This window comes from Phyllostomus discolor, chromosome 2 (assembly GCF_004126475.2).
Source record: "Phyllostomus discolor isolate MPI-MPIP mPhyDis1 chromosome 2, mPhyDis1.pri.v3, whole genome shotgun sequence".
Lineage (NCBI taxonomy): Eukaryota > Metazoa > Chordata > Mammalia > Chiroptera > Phyllostomidae > Phyllostomus > Phyllostomus discolor.
The window spans coordinates 31,918,675-31,937,763 of record NC_040904.2 but is presented as its reverse complement, the minus strand read 5'-3'; the positions used below and the strand labels follow the sequence as shown (position 1 = coordinate 31,937,763).

The 19,089-nt window shown below is 37.5% G+C and overlaps 1 protein-coding gene and 1 long non-coding RNA gene across 2 annotated transcripts; both read right to left on the bottom strand.

Annotated features, from left to right (window-relative positions):
* Positions 1-1,731: 1,731 nt before the first annotated feature.
* Positions 1,732-4,291, bottom strand: LOC118496652 (EGF-like and EMI domain-containing protein 1). Its single transcript, XM_028504847.2, has 2 exons — positions 3,936-4,291; positions 1,732-1,978 (listed from the first exon to the last, which is right to left on the bottom strand). Exons 1-2 carry the CDS (start codon positions 4,165-4,167, stop codon positions 1,839-1,841), a joined length of 372 nt encoding a protein of 123 aa, XP_028360648.2. The 5' UTR covers positions 4,168-4,291; the 3' UTR covers positions 1,732-1,838.
* A 198-nt stretch (positions 4,292-4,489) lies between these two features.
* LOC118498802 lies at positions 4,490-10,297 on the bottom strand. The gene is made up of 3 exons (XR_004901267.1): positions 10,163-10,297; positions 6,296-6,418; positions 4,490-4,609 (listed from the first exon to the last, which is right to left on the bottom strand). It is a non-coding gene; the product is annotated as an uncharacterized LOC118498802 (long non-coding RNA).
* Positions 10,298-19,089: the final 8,792 nt, after the last annotated feature.

Here is a 19,089-nt window from a genome sequence, read left to right as displayed (position 1 = left end):
TTTACAAGGATATTTAAAAAATGTTCTTGGTCCTCCTTTTTGTTAAAGAATCAGTGAACACTTTGTTTTTCATTTGGATTCTTCTGTTTTCATTTTTGTAAAATAAAGACAGAGAGGAAATGCAAAAAGAAAGATATAATCTTCTGCTTTCAAGGACAGACTGTCCTGTATAGGCCCTGGGAAAACTTTAAAAATCCTCAGATTTTCTAAAGCCAAAGCCGGGGTCATCTTATCTTCATTTTATAAGCAAATTCATTTTCACTATTTCTATATTTATCTTGTATCAGATATGTTATACTCTGATGTATTTGAGATAGATTTTTAGTTTCATTTCTCATGATGTCATGTTAAAAATCAAGGGTTTGGAAGATACATATTTCTCAACAACCTTACAATATAAGGTAAATGCTTACTTCCTTTTAATCATGCAATAACATTTATTAGATCCCAATTTTATGTAGTTGCAGGTCAATGTCAAGTTGCAGGTCATATAGCTGAGTGCTTCAATACTAAGTTTTATTCATCTGTTCATTCATGCGGTCGGTACCTCCTGTTTGTAGAAACACGAGCAGGACCCCGCCAGGGAGCTCTCGGTCTAGCCAGAGGAATGGCACAGGAGAAGAGCTGACACTAGGCCAGTGGAGAAAGAGAGAAAGAGAGTGAGGGAGAAAGACTTCAAACCCAGCGAAATCTAAATAGTTGTGGTTAGTCTGGGGCCATCAAAAAAGTTTCATACAATAAGTAGCAATAGACAAAGATGGCTGCTTAGCACAGGGCACAAAAATGAGAAGTGCAAAACAATAAGTGCTGAGTGGTTTAGATTGTTGAAAATGATAAGCTGGGCAAAGAGCTGTGATTAAGATAAGCAAAAAGGGTTTGGAAGGGCCTGGTGTTAGGTGGCCGCCAGTGAGCAGGCCAGACGTGTATGGTTTATACATCAGGAAATAGGATACTCTTAAAGGTTTTTTGAGCAGAAGAGACACATGAGCACAGAGAAGCTTAAGGAAGGTCCCCAATGCTCTAACCAGTAATCTTGATTAAACCAGTTCACCATGTTGTGACTCGAGGCCTCTGTTTCCTAATAGGAACGGCATTTGCTCCCTTTCTTCCTACATGCAGGGGATGCAAAAGAGCGATCTGCCCACGCCACCTTCCAAGCTAATAACAAAGACTAAGAAAACCCTTCACTTAAAATTTTTTAAGGTACATTGAAAAAGAGAGAGAGGAAACAAAGATAGTCAATATATTTTGTTTCTATTACTTGGCAGGTAGTACTTGCAAGTATACCTTTATTTAAAATACAAAGAAAACATTTATGAGAGGTATTAATTTTTAAATCTTTTATATTTTTATGAGGGGTATATGAAAACTTAAAAGCATCATTGGCTATACTAACATATTGTGAAAAGAAAAAGAAAAAAATACACACACGGAAAGTAGCAGCAGTGAAGCAATCCCATTAATTGCACTTTGTAGCACAAATCCTTTCTTTTTTTCTTTATTGGGAATAGCTTGCCTGGGCCTAATGATTTATTTAAATGGAGGGATTTTTATAGGCCTAGAATATTAGGATCCTTTATTAACTTTTATGTTCCGTGGATAAACAAGAAATAGTACATTGAGTTTCCCAGGGAACACAAAATCTCTCCTTTTAATCACATGTTCAGTTAAAAACCTCAGTGCTTCACAGGCATTCTTTATGCACAACAAATAAATTGATTTTTCACCCACGTCAATGGCTTTCCTTGTTAAAACGTTGTAGGGAGAACACAGTCTAGGAGAACCCACTGGTAGTTTGCCAGGAGAACATATGACCCTCTTACCAATTCTTCAGGGTATCACTTACTTTCATTACACAGAACGCCACTCCAGCCTGCTGGGCAGGAGCACCCAGGCTCCCCTCCCCGGCATCTGCCTCCGTTCATGCAGTCCTCACAGCTCAAGCTGCAATCAGGCCCGAAGGTGTCACCTACACAGACTGCAACATGGAGATGAAACGCTTAATTTCACTCACACACACACACACACACACACACACACACACACGATCCTTGAGTGTTTTTCCTAAAGAGTCCCAGAAAGAGACAGCAAGAGAGGTCTTTTAAAACAGAGTTTGTTTTACATTTTTCTAATGATACTATTGACATATAGTCCCTAAAGAATCTTCAGAATTTTTAATAAAGTAAAAAACTTGAAAAGAAATTACATTGATTTCAGAACATTAAAATAATCAATGTTTCTGGCAGTTGGTACTTTTCTTTCTAGGCTTTTTTATGCCAAGTTTTTTTTCTTAGTAAAAATTTTTTTAATTGAGATTTAATATACACTGAGAGAAGTGCACAAGTCTCAAGTGCACACTTTATGTTTTCTCCACAGTGTAAAAAACCCCATTAAATGCCATCCAGATCAAGAGCTAGCGTATTGCCAGCACCCCCAAAACTCCAAGGTGACTTAATGATTCTTCATCATTAGCTGTGCAAATTAAGTGCTATCCCAATTTCTATCACCATAGATCGCTTTCCTCTTTTTGAACTTTAAGTAAATAGAATTGTAAAGTATGTACTCTTGGTATCACTCTTCCTTCATTTAATATAGCATTTGTGAGACGCACCCCTATTGTATACACTAGTTTTTTTTTTTTAAAGCTGTATAGTATTCTATTGTGTAAGTGTACCATAAGTGTTTTTCAATTTTCTTCTTGAGGGAAATTACCTTCATCTGAATAAGGATGGAGAGACTTGGTTTCATTTGCCTTAAGAATTAGTTCCCTTCAAGTTTTGCTCCTGTTTCTAATGGGGTCTCTCACATGTCTCAGTTGAAAGTCTGCTCTGTTGACCCAGCCTTCTCTCCTTTGGCCAAGGCTGGGCTGCAGCTTCTACTTTCCCATCCCCCTGACCTGCTGATAACTGCATATAGCTCCTTATCTTCTGAGCAACTATCTTTCAGATTTCCTGGTTTTCCACCTGCACAGCCCATTCATTCACAAATGGCTCAAGGAGAAAAGCTGCCAAGATTGTCCATTTCAGCTGTCTGAATCTCTCTCCTGCCCAGATCTTGGCCGCTCAAGTTGAGACTGCCATGGTAGCCTTGAGCCCTTTCCATGCAGACTTTGAGTCCCAAATGTATCAGGAGTTTCATTAAGAAACTTTAAAGCATTTCTCCTTTTATGCAGATGTCTTGATTGATATTATTATTATGATTCAGGATTGCATAAAAATATTTCTGCCATTTTACTGAATGCACTCCAAAGCGATTTTCAAGCTCTGACACCGTTAAACTACACAAAACGGAGGGAGAACAAAGAGAGCAGCTCTGGATGACAAAGGAGAGAAAGATGCAGCAGGCTGGCTGCAAACTGCTCCTTTTGAAAGGGGGCATGCTAATTCACTTTGATCAGCAGTGGCACGATGCTTTCGTTCTGTGGCGAGGGTATGAGGGAAACCGCTCACAATTTTAAGATATTTTCTTGGTCCACTTGAACATATTCAAACAATTTGCTCTAAGAATTTTAAAATATAAGAAGGATTTAGATTTTAAAGCTATTTAAAGTAAATTTTTAACTATATAAAAGTGACTGCTAATAGAGTTTTAGTAGTCAGAACTAAAAGGTCCTAGTCTGTCTCTCCATTATGTTAATTTAATGATATTTTTCAGTTCTATTTCACTTTATCATACTTCAATAGTCCCCACCACCCTACACCCCCACCTACCTCTACGAGTACCTACATAGTGCAAAGGGAAGAAAGATAAAAGATGATAGATTTGCTAGAAAGCTCTGAAGAATTGATTCTGGCCCCATTTTTCTTGCTAACATCACATTTAAAAATGTGATGGCATTAAATATGAATAATGAGATTGTCTGTAAAAGAATTTACGTGAATTCTCTAACAATAAAGAAAAGAGGTGACTACAATGAGATAAACTCTTTTACTCACCAACTTTGGGAAAAGCAGCCAGTTCTCGAATATCAGTTCTCTCTTCCTCCTCATCTTCTTCATCTTGGTAGGCGGGAGGCAGTGAGGTACTAACGTAATGAAGCAGTTGAGGTGGGCTCTTGAACAGAAGGCCTGCAAACCTCACAACTTCTAATGCCTCTTCTTCTTCTTCCTCTAACTCATCATCATCTAAAGCCATAAGACCACACAGGAGAATACCTGGATTCAACATGCTGTTTCAAAGAAGGAAAAACTGAGCAAGGGTGGATGAGAGAAATGAGAGTTTGAATTAGACAGCCGAGGCAGGGGGCTGCAGAAAGGGAGAACTCTTTGAGGTCATTTCAAAAAGTCCATTGTGAATGAAGGTGAGAAGCAGCCAGCACAAAGCTCCAACTGCAGCAGAGAGAACAAAAGGAAAAGATCTCAGTCTGTGAAGACAGAAAGGAGAGGACAGGTGGAGGTAAGGAAAATGTGGTCTCTGTTGCTCCTGGACGAAACGAGGGTGGGAACAGTTTAGAAGGGACACAACAACGTTCTTCACAGTGACTCACAGATGCAAGTGTTTCCATCACCGCCAATGCTGTAGCCTTCTTCACAAGTACAGTGGTACGTCCCCAGGGAGTTAATACAAGCTTGGTCACAGGCTATGCTGATAGCCAGACACTCATCCACATCTAGGAACATTTAAACAATGCCTGTGTTTAGGCGCTGAGAGATAGCACAGACATTGTGAACTCATACGCACATTTGCGTTCCTCTTGTCATCCTTTATTAACCCATGGCAATGTATTGCCATATAGAAAGCATAGCCCTGGATGCTCTCTCAGGTTCATACTGTCAAATTTTTTTCTTTCACTCATTTCCAAGTTTACTGCAATTCATCTACATAGACAAGGTCTTTCTGAGACCTTGTTCATTAGGTTTTGATGAAGAATTTAAAACTTAAAATAAATTCAGTGGTCTCAGGCTGTGCACCATTTTGCATAATGTTCACTCGTTCTTGAATTATTCAGTATCTGTGATGAAGCATTTATTCCAGGCATAATTCTGTACAAGGTTTGTGGGGAATGTTAGAGATGGAAGAACCCTGAGCTCTGATCTCACGTACCTAGACTTCGGTCAGTGTGATCACAGTAGCCAGTGCAGGTGCCTAAGCTTCGCTCAGACTGTGACACCTTTCTCATTTGCGTGCCTGTACCCAAGTACGTGTATCCATACCATACAACCAACTTTTGGCTCACTCTTCTTAAGAGCAGATGGTTGATGAAATTCAAATTTTGGGGGCCCTCCTAATTGGATGGAATATAGTAAATGATAACACACTCTACTGTGTTTAGAATATATAGATATCATAACTGTGTGTTATCTACACTGCAAGGCTGAGGAGCTTGGCATCTATATGAAGAAACACACCTATCATCCTTTACATAATTTAAGAATTTGTTTCTTTAATCAAAGAAACACAATTTTTTTCCTGAGGCATAATATTCTTAAATACTTTGTTATTCAAAAGGTAAAAATCATCGTATGTTTGCTTTCATTTATAGAAAAATGTGGTTCAAAACAGTGGTAATAATGATCATAAAATAAAAATTTAGAGATGACATACTTTAAAAATAAACTTTAAAAAATAAATCATAGCAAAGACTTAAATGAGTTGTTCTTAATGTAATGATTAAAACAGTGAATTTACTCATTAAATCCAAGCTTTCCTATGAAAACAAATATGTAATCTAGAAATCCTCTGAAAGGTAAGTGAACCAATTTTAACAAATAAGTTAGAAAATTGTAAAATGACATCTTCAAACTTGCATTAGCTTAATTAATATCAGATATATAAAAGATCCTGATACAGATTTGGGTTGTGGCAATGAACTATCAATCCTTTGTGACGGATCTCTAATTAAAATGACTTTCAGCCACCAACTTTCTCATTCCAGTCGAGCTTGTCACGAGCGATTTGTATGACTGCTATACCCTGTAAGGATCTCTCACTTGCCCTTATATATTAAATTAGGTAAAAGAGATTATGGGCCAATAAGTATTACAATAATAATAGCTACCTTTAGTTGAGCGATTTCTCTTTGTCAATCACTGTACTAGGCAGTTCACATTTCTCACTTTCCTGAATTTACCCATTAATCCTTTTATTGTCTTCACTTTATTGGTGAGGACCGGAGGCTCAGACATGTTAGATGTGCCCAAGTGAGTATGATAGAAAGTGGTAGAACCACACAGAAGTCCAATTCTCTTGAGCATCAAGGCCTTCCCTTTCCCACCTAACTGCCTTTCTCACAGGTTCCTCCTTCACTGAGTGCCCCAGCACATCAGTGGTGTCATGTGGGGTCTCAGGGACCTACCGTCACATCCACAGCCGTCAGTGCTGAGCTGGAAGCCTTCCTGGCAGCTGCATCCATAGCCCCCTGGATAGTTGATGCAGAGCTGCGCACAGCAGGCTTCTCCAGTCTCACATTCATCAAGGTCTGAAGGCGAAAAGGACACTTCTGTTGTTTACAAGTCAGGAAATTTGCCTGGCCTATAGAAGTGCTGAAAACCCTCACTTCCAAACTAAAATGGTGTTACTTATCATTTTCTATTTCTTAGGCTACATAGTATAGACATCAAAGCAACTGTAATGCAAAAAGAATGAGGCCCACGTTCGGATTTTTGTTTTTTGCATGCTTCTCCTAGGCCTGTTATTTTTTTTAAGTATGTAAATAATCTCCAAATGCATTTATAAGTGCAGGAAAATAGATGTCTGCTATTTTTCCAGTTTAAACAGCAATTTGACTAAATAAACAGAGAACTTGAAGAATTAAAAGAAAACAGCTTGAAAAGAAGAGCCTATGAAACCCACTTAGTGGCCATCTGATAGCTGCCAAGGGGAAGGCAGTCTTAGACTGTAAAGTGTTCATTCTAGACTTCAGACAAAAAAATATTTGCAAGCAAAAGGAATTCACACACACAGGAATTTTCGGAAGTGGCAACCATAATTCAGAGAATAGACCATCTTTTTAAATATTATGTTTTAAATTACAGAATATTTCAGAACATGTGCTTAAACTTTGAGATGATGCTTTGACTGGGATGACTGGGGTCAAGGTTTTTTATTACCATAAGTGACACCATTACCCTGGCATGTTCTATCAGATAATAGCTTTTTAAGTGATGCTGTTTAAGTCTCCATCAGTACTATGATTCCAGAACTCCACAAACCTAAATGTTTCTCTGCAGACCTAGTTGCTCCAGAGGAAAACAAAAATGCACCAGAAGATGTCAAATGGGAACCTTTTAGCCAAAGAACAATCTATTTGGCTTGGGTTTTGAGGTGATCATTTCCAACTTAATGGGTTAAGAAGTAGCAACAGACTTTTCACCCACTGCTTCCCTGAGGCTAGAAACCTGGGAATTGTGTTCAGGGCTTTTGGCTCTAGGCCCTCGGTGTGTTTGCTGAGCTGGTAAGTGGGGTGGCCGGTCAGTGCTGAGTTTACAAAATAAGGACAGAAGCAGCCACATAGAAGGTTAATGCCCCAATTAACCCTGGGAAGGGTGCCCATGTTAAGGAAATGCAGACAAAAGACAGGACGGAATGAAAATGCAGTCAATTGTCCAAGGTGAGGGGTCACCATAAGATATCTAAATGAAGGTCATTTGGACACAACACATTCTTTCTCTTGCAAAATGTCACAAGCAGTGTTAAAAATTCTAGGTGATATATTTTCCTCTTATATTAAGCCATCCTTTGTCCTTTGGATTAAATAGCATGAATACAGAAGGCAAATTACTTTTAAAAATTCAGTTTATTTCATCGAAAACCTTACCCTTTATAGTTTTTAAAATAAATTTTAAAGTACTCTCAAATACTAGCAGGGCCTCCACACACGTATGTCTCAGGATTCCTTGTTCTCAGGTACTAGGAGCACAACTCTATCACAACTGGAAATGAGTTCGTCAGTCTATCATTTTACGATACATTTTGGATTCTTCTTTGTTATCATTCCTCAGAGGGATTTCTAGCGATTTCTGGTATGCCATCGTCAGTCTGGAACTCCTCAGAAGCCTCATTCTTACATCACAAGCCTTTCTTAAACTGCCATGCGCCTTCAAGCCTGATGTGATGTATTTCCCACATTCCTTGACTTTCTTTCAGATCTAATTTGGTAAGATCTTTGCTTGCTTATTTTCTCCTTTCATCTTCCTCCTCTCTGATAATTGTGTTTTTCCCCTACATTGGTCAATATGCCATATATGGCAACATTACAGAGAAATTCACCTGTTCTTAAAAATTTAGCCTTAATCAAAAAAGAGGGCTTCAATTATAGCCAGGCAAAACAATGAAAGACTTCATCTCTGACTTCAGAAAAGCATCAAAATTAAAGTGTGGAAAAAAACTGATCTTCTGTGTATGTGCCTCATACATAGTTGTTGAATAAACTCAAAAAGTTACAAAATGTTTTCTAATAAGTAACACTTGTTAAGTGTAGTAAGCTTCTTTGCTGGTCAGAAACTTGCATTTTGTATGGCCGTCTTTCAAATTGTTTTAGCATATCTCTAGGTTTTAGCCCTAATAAATTTTTGTATTTGGGTAAGACAAATTGGCAATTTTCAGACTGGATGACTTATTTTTACATTTATTGGTGTGTTTTCACACACACAGGCTCACACATACATATCCTAAAATAAGCTAAAGTGAAAATGCTTTAATTTCCTTCATGCATGAATGGTTGTACAAATCATTTACGGCCTTAACCTGTTCTCAGGCAAATAAGCAAAGTACGTATACATACACTCCAAAAAAATCATTGCCTTACTCTAGTGAATATTTTTTTAAGAATGAGTGTTATTTACTGTCGGGGAATGAAACAAACTTCAGCCAATAAACAATATAACATCATGTTGACTGCTGAAATCTCATAAATATGTAATTTTCTACATTTTTAACACTGTCCTATGCTATTTTTTCTAGTTATAAATAAGACTTTTACTGAATGGTACTTTTCAAAGAACAAGGAAAGCCACCAAATTGGATGTAAATGAAAGGTTTAGTGAAAACCTTTCACTAAAGGTTTAGTGAAAAGACAGACAGGAAGGCATCAAGGGAGGGAGGAAGAAAAGAAGACACCCCTTTGTTTTTTCCAGAGATATGAATATTTAGCAAGGTAGGAAAATATAAGCTTATTTTTCATTACATAGAAGCAGCAACGAAAGCTACACATTTCATTAAGTTAAGCACTGAGGACTCAGAAAAATACAGGAGGCAATGTTGGGCCAAGAAATACAAGTAGTGACATTGTTTTGGTTAAGCAATTTATGAAACCAGAATACTTCAAAATTCCTTGACGCTCGCTCTGTCACAAATCCCAAATACTTAGACTTCTGAAATTCATCTCTTCTTTCTTAATACTCCAGTAGCCATACTGAGTAGTATAAAATGATCAAAGATTTTTTAGTACTCATAATTTTTGGAAAGCTGATATAAATTATCAAACAAAAAATATGGTACACAATTCTTGAATGATGGCAAATTGCTTTATAGGGACTAGCAGGTGCCTTCAGGCCCAAGCACATAACGATGTAGTTTGCTGCTCACTATCCCTATTTTTAGTAGATATTCCCTTGTCTCAGAAGCCCTCGATTCAACATTTCATTATGAAGCAAGGCTGGAGTGGAATTTAATTTTCTCATTGTCACAAATGATAAAAGTTCTAATAATATGTTGAAAAAGTTATGTATTCAAAATGGGTTAGAGCTGGGATTTCTGAAAAATGCTATCTGTGAAGGTCTTCTTTTGGAGTGTAGCTTTCTGCCATACCAAAGGTGAACATGCATTCAAATCATCAACAAACTGAAAACAAATGCCCAGGTTTCATTTCTGCTTGAAGTGGAGGGAAGCAGAGTGCGTGGTAGAATATGTTGTTTGAGTTACAAATTACACTAAGTGGGTAGATAGGCCTTGGGATATTTTCCAGATATAAAACTAAGTCCATATATTTTGCTAAAGTGTTTTTAAAGCTCCTTTAACTTCAAAGTAAATATCCAAAGATAATGATGTCTTCTGTCAACTAATGCTTCTTTTACATTTCTCCAGTAGCCAGAGACACTGTTCAATTTATCTCTCCACGCAGTTTGAGAGTGGTGGCCCACATTCCAGCAATAAGTATTAGGGAAGAAAGGGCTAAATGAATCCAGGACCACTCTGAAGGAAGATGGCATTTACCATACATTACCTATGCATGTTTTCTCATCTGCATCAAGCTGGTATCCATGGTTACAGGAACAACGGGGCCCACCAAGTGCATGTTCACAGTGATGAGAACAACCACCATTGTTCTTTTCACAGCTATTGACAATTTCCAATTCAATCCCTTTCCAAACAAGCAGAAGAAGGTTATTAGCATAACTATAGAGAAACGTGAATATATGTCAACAACAGGTACACTCTGTTGGGAAAGCTATGACAAATTTCATTGAAAATTTATCAACACTCTCAACATATAAAAGTAAAAATGTGAGGGCTATTAAGCATTGCAAATGTCTATATGATATCAAAATACTAATAAAACTATAAATAATGTTAATTGACAAAGTGATAGAGAAAGGTAAATAATTCACCCATGGTTATTAAACACTTATCTTAAAGGACATTTACCTCTGGGAATTCTCAATATTTTCAGGATATAAAAAATATGTGTATTGAATCCATAATCAGGAAGCAAATAGGTTATTTGCCAGCTGACATTTCTGTTCTCAGGCTAATGGTATGTTATTATCTGTACTTTTTAGAGGCTAGGAGTACATGAAAATACTTTTAAAAATAGCCTTGGAACAAAAGTATGAACACAAAACCAATGAATTAGCTGATCACATTTAACGAGTATCATGTTAATGTGCTAATTAGCTTTGAGGTATATAAGACTCACTTATACAAACATACTATTATTCTGACAACCAATTTGCTGATCCCAGTGCATACTAATTTGCTGATCCCAGTGCATACTAATTTGGGTATTTTGGGTGACATCAGCTTTACCATATATATGCCAATTGTATTGAGCACATAGGCATTATAATCAATCATTTTCTAAGGGAGAAAATGAGAAATTTAATAATGCTTTGAATCAGTGTTAAAAGTATGGAATTTAGGTACTCTGCTATTATTACCATTGGCCTCTAGTGTTCTTCATTTGTGTTGCTTGAACAGCCTCTTATTAATAAGAGTGTCTATACTGGGTCATTTCTTCCATTCTTAACACCAGAATCTTTTCACATAAATAAGATGAGAACGAACAGGGCAAGGGTAGTGGGGCTGTGGTACTCCTTGGAAGTCTGTGTCACCATTGAAGCTGCCTGGGAATCTGCTATAGTTTCTGTCCAGTTGCAGCATAGAAATGATCCCCGCTCTTCCTGGCCCCAGGCAACGGCAGGCAGGGGGCCGTGTGTCCCAGAGCACCTGGTGCGCACGCCTGTCATTGCACGTCTCCCTCTGTGCCATCATCATCCTCTGTCACCAAGTTGAGGACAGATGTTCAAAAACAGGTTTTGAATAATTGAACAAACAAAAGAAGGATTATGCTAATCAATTTATTGTTGAAAATAAGAAGCCCTTTGGGTTGAGAAACAACTATTGTAGATCAGAAAAATTAGAAAATTAAAGAAAAGATAGAAATAATGCAAGGAAATGATATTTTTGTGGTATGTTAACTTGTACTCTTTATGGAGACATCTTTCAAAATTTGGCTCTTATTCTTATTATTTTTCTGTGGTCAATGCAGCTCAAAGACTTCTGGTAGTAACTGACTTTAAATGTAAGTAATATTATTGTAATGTCATTAAAAATATAGGAGACTAAAACAAGGGTATATGCTCAGATCTATAACTGCCCATTAGAAGTAAGTTAAGATTTTGCATGTTTGATACAGATGATGATGTATAACCATATACTTAAAAATTATACTTTGAAAAACTTTTTAAAATGACCCTTGCAGTTTCTCATAGGCAGCAAAGAATTTTTATTAGTTATATATGTATATAGGCATTAAATACATATGGAATTAAAGTTCAATTATATATTGCTTGGGAATTTGGGGAAAATCTTATTTAACCATGCTAAATCTGGAATTTTCTAATTTTCAATCACAAGATAGTGATAGTTCTTTCACAACACACTGGAGAGATTTGATGTTTTAAGAGCCCCTGCGAAGAGACTATATAAATATAAAATACTGTTTTCTTAGGAAAGTGTTAAAACAATATTTTCCTAAAATATGTATTGCTATATAATGGACACATAATCCATTGTTAAACATCACCAGGCTCTGAAAGCATTTACAGATTTTGAAACAACTCAAAATACCAGTTTTTATCAAAAAAGTTTTATATATCAATAAATATTGAAGTCTGGTGAAAGCTGCACAAAGAATTTGGCTAGGCAAATATTCACATAAGGGGAATAAATGTAAAAATATTCTTCTACTAAATGTATTCAACTCTAGGGAACACTCCCTTCCCAAGTAAATTCTATAGAAAGCCCGTGCCTCATAACTCATTAATAATGGCCTCCTCTTTCATGATAACTGAGAATTCACCAGTCAGATTACAAGAGATTTTATTTCACACATTTGTAAAATGCTCTTATGCCTCTGGCCACATTAAAAAGCCAAAATATTAATATATTAATAAGAAGGAAAACCTCATCTGTATCTCTTTCTGCCTCAGGGCATTAAGAGAAAGGCTCACTACAGAAGTTGTATCTTTAGTAGTTAATTCTTCTCTCCCTTTTTATTTAGTTTGCTCTTTAAAAGGCAGGTATTACTGTAGCAAAACTACCCTGTCTTTAAGCAGTAGAAACATACCAACAGACTTTAAGACTTTACTGACAACCCAGGCATTACAGAAACATAGAATTTTATGCAGTGGAGAAGAATGAAGAATTTAGTGACTCTAAGAATGTCTCTTCATGATTGAGCTAAAGTAATAACACAAAGTAAGTGATAAGTATTATTCTACTTATCACTATCTTTATTCTTCTCCATTAATTAAAACTGATAATGTGTTTTACATAATGTGTAAACATACATGATGAAGTTTAAAGGCCAGTGTATTTGGAACCTACAGACTCAAGTTCAAATCTCTGTCTGTCACTTATTAATTTTGTATCATTGGGCTTTTGACTTCAATGATAAACTGATAGTTTACTGAGATGTGGAGAACTGGGAACAGCATCTTTGGAACTGACACTAGAAATCAGCAATTTGTTTAGGGCCTATCAAGTTTGCAATGCTTGTTAGTCAAGCTAACTGAGAGGACATAGTTGGAGTACACAGTTCAATACATGCATATATACACATGTGGTTCAAGGAGAAAGTGGAAATATAAATTTGACATTGAGAGAGGGACCAAAGATGGAGAGAAAAACATGGAAAGTGTAAAAACATGGAAGAAAATAAAGTATTTCAAGAATAATGGGGATTATTCAACTGTATTGAAAGATGCTGAGAGGTCAAGTAGGGTAAAATTGGAGAAGTTAGCAGGCAGTCTGGTTACACGGAGTTCCTAGGTGACTCTGCACAGGTAGAGGTGATCATCTAGTTAGTCTGGGATGACAAGAGAATGCAAAGTGGGGAGAAGATACTGACAGAGTTATGAAATGATTGCTGTGAAGATGATCAGATTAAAGCTCCAGTGGCATGTAGGCTTAGCAGAGGGTACTTCAAAGATTGGAGATACTGGACCATGTCGATACACTGCTGAGAATGACCCACTAGACAATTGTAAGAGCAAACACCTTCAGATAATGAGAGAGAATGGGATTCAAGGTACCGTGGAGAAGACAGTATTAGACAGCAATAACACTTCCATCACATTAATAGGGTGAAGTCTTTTCCAAATAACTCTATGAGCTATTTCGGATCAGCTGCTAGCTTGAATGGTGGTTTGCATACATTGTATTGCTGACATAAGAGACAAGGTAAGGATTAAGGTAAAAGGGGAGTGACATAAAGATTTAGAAGAGAAAGAAAACATTTAACATTATTTCGATGAGGATGAAAGTGGACGTCTTCTCTTAGCATAGCTTTGAGAAGTCGTATTTGCTTACTCATTTGAGATTTATGGATTTAAAATAACACCAGTCAACATGGTTGCATTTTAAACCTAGAAAACTCACCTGCTAAGGTATAGATATGAAGTGGAGAAGGAAGGGAAGAAGTCACTGAGAAAAAGGTAAAGTCTGAAGATGAGGAAGAAAATGAATTATCGATATACCATGATCACATAAGAGGCAAAGATAAAGAAACCATCCAAAGAAATAGGAAAAAAATATTCTGCCATTTGAAAAAAGGAGGGGAGAAGTAGAGGGTGGGTGCAGATGGGGAATACTGAGGTGGAGAACGTGGAACAGGAAGGAATCTGTGGCAGATGGTTTTAAGCTTCAATAAGTAGGAAGTGTGTTCATCTACAGATGACCAGCAGACCAGTGGGGAAGACATGAGAGAAGGAAATAGCTGCAATAGCTGTCAGCAGCAGCTAATAACTCAGCATATGAACGTTGTGATATGATCATAATAAGGGATATATTACATTGTATAACTAAGCCTAGGGGAGGAAGGAGCTAAGGTTAGATGGCATGCATCACAGGAGCAGGGGGATGAGTCTGTGAAAGAGAAGGAGAAGTTGGAAGGTGATGTTTAAAGAGCAGAATGGAAAGGAATGAAAATGGGGGTGGGGGAGAAGAAAAGAGCAGACATGAAACGTACTCTTTAGAGCAAACAGTGGGTCCGTCATTTTGCTACAACCTGGAGCTCTTCTTGTACTGCTGCTTCCTTCCATCCTGCTAGCTCCTTTCCCTTGAGTTTTATGTTGACTAGTGTTTGCTAAATGTTGCATGGCAGAAGTGATGAAGGAAGGCAGAGTCTCTGCAAGACAGCCACGGCTCCAAGAAAGCCCCAAGTCCAAAGACCTGAGACTGAGTCCTCACTGGCTACACTGGGGTCATTATGCCGAACACTTGCTATTGACTCTGGGCCCATTTCTTTAAATTAAAAGGAAGGGGTTGAACTTCTAAGCTCTCAGCCCTACCCCACCCTTGTGGAAAACAGTCTCAGGAGTTTGGCTTTGACAAAATATTCAGTGTCGTTCTTTTATTACTCTTGTTTAATACTTGCCAAATGCCACACATTTCCAGGGCTGCGATTTGCTGCCACTTACTGTAACACTGTGTCCTGTCAGCTCCCAGCTGGAAGCCGGGGTGGCAGGCGCAGGTGAAAGATCCCACTGTGTTCACGCAGCGATGGCTGCAGTGAGCCCGCCCTCCGGCACACTCATTCACATCTGCAGAGACAGAGACACAGTGGCTATGTCTTTGGAGGCTGAATTTGTGCACAAACTATAAAAATGAACTTAAGTATTCCTTCCCCGGCAACCCTCAACATCAAGTGTATCAGGAAAATACCGCATAGGCTCTGTATTTGTCAGTAAATTAACTACTAATGACAGTCATTCTTGTGTAGGCCATATGCTCTCAAACACTTATTTCTATTGTGACTCACCAGTATCTACTAACTGGGAGAAAGAGAACACAAACAATCAAAAGAGATATTATCCGTCCCCTAATAATATGGGTAAGAAGCCGTTCTAATCTGTCTTTAGGGATATATTTCATATTCGTCACTCAAAATGGCATTGCCCCAATATAAGGGGGTTGGTGTGTGTGTGGCCATAGATAAGGCAGGTTCAGGGCCTTCATATGCAGCAATCCACAATGTATGCTGGACCTATGATTGTCACCGGGCCATGCTATTTAAACTGTCATGCTCTCTCTTTCTCTTGACACCAGTAGCCATATGTAGTCAGTGTCCCTTCATTTTCTGGCCCCGGTAGTCCATGCTCTTTCCCTCTAAATGGATAGGTCTCGCCATCATTTTCCTACCAGAACTTCCTCCTCGTGCTGCCCTGCATGTCATCCTCACCAGGGAACTTCAGAGAAATACTCACTCTTGTAACATATTTGTAAAACCCTAGATAGTAATTGGGGGATAGACTTTGCAGGAAGAATGGTATTAAGTAAAACTTTGAAAAAGATTATATATAGATAAATACAGGTATATGCATATACTTATATATGTGCATATTTGCCAGTTCCCTGCACGTCTAACTAGGGCCTGGTCTGTGGCAGGTGCTGAGCTAGGCACGTGCTTTGTGAGCAGAGGACCAAAGCAGAAACATTTTCTGTCAGAAAAGTAGGTTCACACAGTCCACAGAAAATTTTACCATAGTTTTGACTTAAAGGAAAATAAAAACTAACAACACCAGTTTTTATGTTAATTGTTTTTCATTTTCTCAGTGTTTTTCAGTCCCATAAGTCAGGAATATTTTGGTATTTTCATAATCAATCCAAATATACTATTTCTCACATCATGATAAAATGAAAGATTCTGTGATTCCTCAGAAGTTATAAAAACAATGACTGTCTCACAAGAATGACTTCATTTATCAATTCTGGACATGAAGTAATTTATCACTTATCTTTCAATTGAAGTATGTCTGTTTTGTTATTTCTAGGAAACAGAAATATGCAGCCTTGTTTTTATAGAGGCCCTCCCTCCCTCTTCCTTCCTTCCCTGCCCTTTTCTTTCTTCCTTTTCTCCTTCCTTCCTTCCTTCCTTCCTTCCTTCCTTCCTTCCTTCCTTCCTTCCTTCCTTCCTTCCTATTATCCCTATTACTAATAACACTCATTAGCACTATTTGCTTTTCAAAGGTTACCTGTACCTTTTGTAGCTTATAATAAAACAAAACAAACAAACAAACAAAAAACCCTCCCTGTGTGGTTATGTAAGGCTTTGAAAAATCAATTCTGGAATTCACTTCAGAATGAGAAACAGAAAACAAAAAGCATTAATTCTGAAACTATACCAGCCCCCGTCCCCTTTTTTTTTGGTAATTAAAACTTTCACTGAGTCTTTATAGTGTCATAAAATAACTTTCAGAATGATCAAATAACAGTATAAATGTTCCATTTTAAGCATAAAAACAAAAGCACCTTTCTCCTAGCTGTCCTGACTATTCAAACTGAATTACCACCAAATTTCGTACAATTACACAATTAAGCTATCAGACTCAAGTTCCTACCTCCGCAGGCCTTTTTGTCTTCAGACAGCTGGTAGCCTGGGTGACAGGCACACCTGGCCACTCCGTTCTCACTCTGACAGATGTGGGCACATCCATTTCCACCTGTGCAGGGGTCCATCTCTAAAAGCAATTAAGCAGTGATAGTTTGCAATTAATTAACTTTGGAAAGATGTACAGAGTGGAAGGCTGGAGAAAGGTAAGGAAGGGACTGGGACTCTGGGTTTCTCACATAAAGACATTGAGGACTCTTGAAAATTCTTTCCCACTTTCAGATGGAATTAATTCATCAAAACATTTCCCATTGTGTAACTTGAACTCCAAAATCTGAACAAATCTAAACGTGGATCAAGGCCAAAGAAGAAGTAGCTTGATTTCACTTTTCCCAAAAGTATATTTGCTGCCCAAAGTTAGTCAGCAGACACTCTGCCATGCACCTTTGCTTTTTTTCCCTCTTTCCCTCACCATCTTTTCTACAACATTGAATAGCAGAGTCATCCCTGGGCAACTGTTTTTCACCTCCTCTAGATCTCCTCTGCCTCACTGTGTTAGTGCAGCACCAGCTGGAGAGACATGGGAAAGTCTTAGCTACAGCTGCTCTGGAAAGGAAATGAAGTTCAGCTGGCCTTCTTCTCCCCCTCACTTGCTTGTGTCTTAGTATTGGTTACAGTCTCTGAAGTCCAGAGTAATGTGAAGCCACATGTCCCGTCAGGAGTATCTCTACACAGAGCTTGCCGAATTCATGAGTTAAGTGACTCTGGTCAGACTCTATGAAGCCAGCCTTGTCTACATTCTACACTGCCGGGGTACAAATGCAGAATTTCTACTCCTATCTTACCCTGTACTTAAAAAAAATGCACAGAACACAAAGAACAAGACAATATATAAAGCTATCTTGTCCCCACATTCTCCCACTTTTAACCCAACTGCCACCATGCATAAATGCTTTTATGCTTTCATTAGTTTCATATTAATCCTTCCAGCCTATGAAAATATGTTATCTCTCTCTCTCTCTCTCTATCTCTATCTATCTATCTATCTATCTATCTATCTATCTATCTATCTAATCATCTATCTCAGATGCAATAGGTGCTGTTTCACTCCTTACTTTTATGGTAGGGAGAGACTGAGTTGAATTTGTAGACTAGTTTGGGGAAGTATTACCATTTGAAAAATATTAAGTTGTTTGATCCTTGAGCATGAAATGTCTTTCCATTTATTTCAGGTCTTTAATTTCAATAATGTTTTACAGTTTTCAGTACCTAATTTTTGTTTTGTTTTATTACATTTGTTCATATGTGGTTTTTAATAGTTTTTGATATTATTGTAAATAGAATTATTTCTTAATTTTATTTTCATATTGTTCCTTGCTGGTATATAGAAATCCACTTGAATTTTATGTGTTGATCTTATTTCCTGAACCTTTGTTGAGTTTTTTATTAATTCTAACATTTTTTTGTAAGTGGATTCTCTAAGATTTTCTACATACAAGCTTATGTCATCTCCAAATAGAAATAATTTAATTTCTCTGTTCTATTGTGGGTGATTTTTATGTTATTTTCTTGCTTGTGTTGCTCAGGCTAGAACTTCCAGTACAGCATTGAAGTGGCATGGACAGATGTCCTCATCTTTGCTCCTTTGTTCAACTGATCAGACTGAATAAGTTCTCTTCTATTTCTAGTTTGTTGAGTTACTTTCCTCAAAAAGGGTTTTGATTTTGTCAAGCATTTTTTTTTGCATCTATTGAGATGATAAGATGGATTTGTCCTTTATTATGTTGATACAGTATATTACATTCATTGATTTTCAGATGTTGAACCAACCTTGTTTTCCTGAGATACATCCTACTTGATCACAGTGTGTATTCCCTACTATATATTATTGGATGTGGTTTCCTACTTTTGTGTTGAGGATTTTTATATTTTATTCATATTTATATTCATATCGGTCTATAGGTTTCTAGCTTGCAAAATACTTGTCTGGCTTTGGTATCAGGGTGATAATGGCTTCAAGGAATGAGTTGGGAAGTGTC

What these genes read in the sequence shown, in the direction of transcription:
- LOC118496652 (XM_028504847.2), bottom strand. Translation starts at nt 4,167, where the DNA reads ATGTTGAATCCAGGTATTCTCCTGTGTGGTCTTATGGCTTTAGATGAT. An exon ending in GGCTGCTTTTCCCAAAGTTG is followed by an intron (nt 1,979 to 3,935) that starts GTGAGTAAAAGA and finishes TCCATGTTGCAG; the next exon opens with TCTGTGTAGGTGACACCTTC.